Below are 6,017 nucleotides of genomic sequence, written 5' to 3'. Positions count from 1 at the left end.
CCTTTTGGAGAGATCGATTGGAGTCAATCGAGGGAGTAGTAGAGATAAGACTTTTTGATTATTGAGTTGTAATCACAAAATCTTATAGTTGAATTAATAAAACGAGGTTTTTCCTTCCTTGAGTGAGGAAGGTTTTTAATTCAGTAAGTGTTTGTGTCTTTACTCTGTCTTTACTTAAAAGCAACTTACACGAACCTGGTTCGTGTTCTGGGGTAAGGTTTCTTCAAATTCAAAGAGAGAAATTCAAGCCTCAAGAACAACAAGGAAACTGATCGAAGTGCTTTCATTGCTTTTTGTGTTTGCTATATTTTGTTTGCTTGTAATCGTTCTTAAATTATAGGGTTCGTTTCAATTGTGACAGAAACGTTTCAACCTTGGGTGAATCATTATAAGGGCTAGGGTTACGGGTAACTTAGGCTTTTACTTTTGAGAGCAGTGTTGTATCTGTTCAGGCTCAGCTAAGTGATAGGGAGTATTACTTAGTGGGGAGATTAGCAGGTTAATCTCTTGTTGTAATCGACTTTTACTTTTACTTCTTGAAGATTAGTGAAAGTAATTTGAAAAGTCCCGCTGAGAATAGGTGGTGGTTTTCCTCCCTTGAGCAAGGAGGTTTTCACGTAAAGTTGTTTGTCATTATTTAAGTTTGTGTGTTTGTTCTTTACTGTCTGACTTTATTGCATTGAGGACCTGGTCCCATCAATATAAGTGGACGCATACATTTCAATAGTCAGCGCATTGATATTATATAATATAATATTGCAAGCTACATTATTCATAAATCATACCTCACATTATGATAAGCGCTTCTTACTGATCAAAAATCTCAAATGCTTAATTTTTATTAAAGGAAGCAACTTAACAACATCACATGGCTGAGTTGCTATGAAAAAGATATTGAAACTTATGTGTCGACTCTGCTAATTGAGTAGTATTTGAATTGTCTCTTGTTAGAACGATTGTAAAGCTTTCACTTGATTTTCGTCCTTTCAGCAACAAAGAACTTTTATACAAATGAGGACGAGTCTGAAAGTGGTAGACAATTCAGGTGCAAAGAGAGTTGCATGCATCCAAGCACTTAAGGGAAAGAAAGGAGCAAGATTAGGAGACACAATAGTTTGTTCAGCCAGGTGGTAAGGTGAAGAAAGGAGAAGTGCATTATGGTGTTGTTATTCGTGCTGCTATGTCAAGGGGCCGCTGTGATGGGAGCGAAGTTAAGTTTGATGACAATGCCGTGGTACTCATCAACAAGCATGGTGAGAACCCATTGGTACCAGAGTCTTAGAGGAAAAAGAAGCATGTTAAAATTCTTAGTCTTGCTGAGCATATCGCCTAATGTTTCAGCCTCTTGGTTGTCAGGTACCTCTACTCAATGATTACTCCGTCCCGTGAGCCAATTGGAAGACAGTTTTGAATTTATTGTATTTGTAGGAACCTGTTGTTGTCCACACTCCACAAGCTGCAGAAGACGTTTTGACCTGTACATATAATTGTTGGGCCACAATGCACAGTGCTGCTTCTGCAACCAGTGCTCAAGGCACAATGTCACTAACACAATTATTGGACCCTTCATTATCATTGTTGTGGAGTGATGGACATATGCTTCTCATATTTACTAAATATCTTAAAAAGATTGTTTTCTTCTACTCATTTTATATTTATAAGTGGCCAGAAGACCATAATTCCTCTCATTTGTAATAGTTATAACTATATGCACTTGAATCTACCGTTAGGTGATCGACACCAATTGAATTGGGCGTCACGTCCTTATAGCTTACTGTGACTTGTTTTTATACCTTTAGGCCTAAAATGGTTAATGAAATTGGGCAAGTTTACCGATGGGTTGTTCAACTCCCATTGACTCATATATCTCACGTTATATATCTGAATAATCCTACTCTGTTACTGTTTATCATTATAGCTTTGTATAATTTTTGAACTATATATTTCGTATCATTTATTATATATTTACATAGTATTATTTTTTTTTTCGATGCAAGGTGGTTAACTGACCAATTTTTACTACATCACTGGTCACAACTCACAAGAGTCTTATCTAATTGAAGTAGGTAAAGAAACTTAATTTTATGAATGTCCAAATTCTTTTCGTGTTGCAAAATAAGTAGTTGAGGTTCAGATGATCCAACTCATGAATATGGTACATTTTATACTGCCACTTTTCATTTTTCTTGGTACATACTGCTCTTCTTTTTCTCTGTTTCTGTCTTTTAACTCAGTGGCAAATTATAAAATGGCATCACTAGTGTTGCTGCTGGAAGCTCTTATTAGATCTCGCGAGGACATCTATCTGCATGGACAAGACGATGGGCTGCTTCTCGATGCTGAAGAAACAAGCCATAATAATGGTAACACGACTCGAAACAATTACTATTACTCTTACTATTATTACTGTGGCTGTATAGTTGAAGCTGAGGATGTTCCTAGCTGGAACATTATATCTTAGTGTTGTATTTGTGCCCATACATAGAAATCCTATAAACAGGTGCATCTTTTACAATGTAACGCGATACATATGCTTGTAATAAGTTTGTCATTTGTCACAACAATAACAAGTAGAAAGACACGAAAGGGTGTACATAAGCGATAAAATTGATTATTGCAAGTTGGAACTAGTAGGGATGTATAAGCCAAGAATCGCCATCAACATAATAGGTGCCAATAAAAGGCATGGCCTCTTCATCGTTGAGAATTCGTGCCCACGGAACTCTTCCTGTAATGTTGGCTCCTGGTCCACTGCACCTGTACTCCCCATAATACACTCTCCTACAATCCATTTCAAAATTTTCAACTTCATTTGCAAAACAATTTTGAAAACATCAGTAAAAAAAACCAAAAACACTTACGAGTCTCTAATTGTTTTGCCCCAATCATTCCATCCTAGTGGAAGAACAATGCTGTCCATATAAGTATACGAAAATATCACTCTAGAATAATCACCCCACGCCCTGCCTAAATAAACTGATCCTGTCCCTGTTATGGTGCTGTTCTTGAACGAAAATCCACTTAATATCGATGAATTTGTACGTTTCTGGGCTGTCAGGGACGCTATTTTCTTTGCTACTGAGTTCAAGTGGCAGTTCTATCCACATAATATGAAAATGTAATTAGATTTTAAGACAATTGACAGTTCAGTACTGGCACAAAGCATTTCACGTTCACATAAGAAGGATGATTTTTGTCTATATAAATTAATTATTAAAATGCAACTGACCTCATATAGGGATCTACCATACCCAAAAATGAAATCAACGGAGCCTTGAATGAAACAATTGTTGAAATAGTGAAGTCCCTTATGATCATAAAGTGTGTCTTGGCTTCCATAGAAACTGCAATTGTAAAATGCTGCTTTGTTTCCTGATATTCTTAGTGCCACTGCTTGTTCTCCTGCAGTTCCAACCACATGGGGTGCTGTATTCTACAAAACCAAAAAAAAACGGATTTAGGTTCTTATCGTTGAATTCACTCTAATTTTAAAATTATATCCATTTCTCTAAGATTCATATTAAAAAAAACGTTGATTTTAATTGAACTATTACTAACCTCATAAGTTTAATACTGCAAGATTTAAAGGACTATACATATTTTTAATTTAAGATGATAAGATTGAAAAGTCTATAATTAATCTACGTTCAGTCAAACTAAGGACGTTGGGAATTTGTTGGTGCATGTACCTTAAATTATTATATTTCAATCGTATGCATATTGATCTAATGTCTAATCTTAAAATGAACAATTTTACGAGATTACAAGATTAATATAGAAATTTACCTCAAAAATAACATTTATGGCGATAAAATAATCGGCATCGATAGAAACAGTAGCACTTTGGAATGTTTTTAAAGGCGTACCACCGGTTCCTGTAGCTGAAGCTGTGTCATTTCCTGTAATCCGTGGCGGATTGCTACTATCGCCCCGAAATGTCACAAACGGCAAACTTCTTGGAATGTTAATTTTTTCCCTACAATTTCACTTATTAACGTCACAATAGTATCACAACAACTAAAGTTTTATCCAAGTCATCATTTATCGAAGCCATAAAGTCATATCTAGTTTTTAATTTTATATATAGTGAATCTTTATACCCCACCCCCATGAAAAGAAATAAAATACTCAAAGGTAGCAAATATAGTTTTTAATTTTATATATAGTGAAGATTTTATCCACTAAATGTAGTTAAATAACTTATCTTATACACGTGGAAGAGATTTTTTCGCAATCAATATACTTATAGTGGCCATAAAGTCACTTATTAAATTTTAAAGGTACAAATCCATGTTTGTTATAATAAAAAAGTTATTTGCAATCGACTTTAATTAAGTAACATGATATAGTGTAAAATCAGTCTATATAAAAGTTAGAACTTTTTTAAAATTATTAATCCAAGTTTTGAATTTAGCATATATATGTACCTCATTATAGTGTAATTAGTTTTTAGCAAAGGAGCATAAGGTGTTTCCACTACTATATGTAGAGTGATTAAGTTAATCTGATTGCGTAAATATTTCTTTTTTATGTAATAATAGTGAGGTACGTACCTATAAACTCCGGGTTTGATGTCCAGTATGACCCTGCGCTTGTTATAGAGTGGAATGGTAGCAAGAGCTTCCTTAATAGTATTGAAATTGCTACTTCCGTCTTGACTCACGGTGATTATCATTTTGTTCATCTCCGCGTATATAAGTTTTGGATCAAAGCTGCTACTAGCAGGAGGTGGAGGAACATGACGTTGTTTTTTGTGTTTGATTGATTCTTGCATCCATTTCAAACTTGTTTCTCTGTTTCTACTATTGTAGTGTTTCACATTCAAAGATATCCATTGATCAAAATTCTCATTGTCTTTTTCTTGTGAAGTCAATGGCATGAGTAGCATGTAAAGGAAGAACGATAATAGAATAAGTGTGGAAGCTAATGCCATTGAGTTGGAGGGTGGAAGAATAAATAACTATAATTATCCAATATTAAGCACTATCTTTGTGTTTGCATGATCACAATTCACATGCATATATATATATATATATATATATATATATATATATATATTGTGATAAAAGAAAAATGTATTGTGGTTACGTTAGGTTTGGTCTTATCTTGACCTACATTTCCTAAACTGGCCATACGTGAAAAGGGTCTGATATATCCGTCAACTTTGCTATTTAGAATTGGTATAACCTTGTTATGAAAGTGACTCATGTATACATATTCCCATTATTATACAAATGACTCATATATATCGTTTTCTTTTAACAGTAAGAATATATATGAGTCACTTTTATAACGAGGGATATATCAGCTCTAAATGACAAAGTTAAAGGGTATACCATAAATAATTTAAAGGGTCAAATTTGTCCAGAACTATGTGAAATGTTGGAATAGTTTGTGGTTTCAATGCCAGCGGATAAGTACACTAGGGCTGGAATGCTCTTTTATCATGTATGTGAATTACTTGGTCGATTACTTGATTGCACTAGTCTATAATCATCTCTTTAGCATCCCGCCATTTCTTCTTATTAACATAGGAAATCTAACTGCTCTGATACTCTTTCGGTGATTCCATTATGCACCAAAATTATCGCGTACTGCTGCGCCATTTGGTCGATTCGAATTCATATCCGAAATCTTAATTAATCGCCATTACTAAAGAGTAAAGTGGGTTAAAGTTGTGCCCTTATATACAAATAACAGAATTTTAGCAATCGATGATGTCACGTGTAATGTAATTAAGGATTTTTTTTTCAATGGAAGGTGAATTTATAGTCACATGCTATTGTTGGAAATTAAAAAGATATTTTTATTTTTTTAAAATTAGTAAATATAAATTTATTAATAAAAAAGTCATTTTTAGATAATGATATATATGCACCATATTTTTTTTAACGAAAGCTCTAAATTGCAAAATTGAAGTCATATAATTGCCTCTTTTTCCTTTAAGAAAATGAATCTCTCATGGTATGCATGACATCACTGAGTGATAAGCTTCAATCATTTTTTTAAAAAAATTG

The 6,017-nt window shown here is 33.9% G+C and overlaps 1 protein-coding gene across 1 annotated transcript; it reads right to left on the bottom strand.

Moving 5' to 3' along the window:
- Positions 1-2,063: 2,063 nt before the first annotated feature.
- Positions 2,064-5,004, bottom strand: LOC107013560 (probable pectinesterase 53). Its single transcript, XM_015213443.2, has 5 exons — positions 4,554-5,004; positions 3,787-3,976; positions 3,230-3,433; positions 2,862-3,097; positions 2,064-2,781 (listed from the first exon to the last, which is right to left on the bottom strand). Exons 1-5 carry the CDS (start codon positions 4,931-4,933, stop codon positions 2,628-2,630), a joined length of 1,164 nt encoding a protein of 387 aa, XP_015068929.1. The 5' UTR covers positions 4,934-5,004; the 3' UTR covers positions 2,064-2,627.
- Between the last annotated feature and the right edge of the window lie 1,013 nt (positions 5,005-6,017).

The sequence above is a fragment of the Solanum pennellii genome, chromosome 1 (assembly GCF_001406875.1).
Source record: "Solanum pennellii chromosome 1, SPENNV200".
In the NCBI taxonomy this organism is placed as follows: domain Eukaryota; kingdom Viridiplantae; phylum Streptophyta; class Magnoliopsida; order Solanales; family Solanaceae; genus Solanum; species Solanum pennellii.
This window is presented reverse-complemented; position numbering and strand designations above follow the sequence as displayed.

What these genes read in the sequence shown, in the direction of transcription:
- LOC107013560 (XM_015213443.2), bottom strand. Translation starts at nt 4,933, where the DNA reads ATGGCATTAGCTTCCACACTTATTCTATTATCGTTCTTCCTTTACATG. An exon ending in ATCAAACCCGGAGTTTATAG is followed by an intron (nt 3,977 to 4,553) that starts GTACGTACCTCA and finishes GTGAAATTGTAG; the next exon opens with GGAAAAAATTAACATTCCAA. An exon ending in GGCAAAACAATTAGAGACTC is followed by an intron (nt 2,782 to 2,861) that starts GTAAGTGTTTTT and finishes AATGGATTGTAG; the next exon opens with GAGAGTGTATTATGGGGAGT.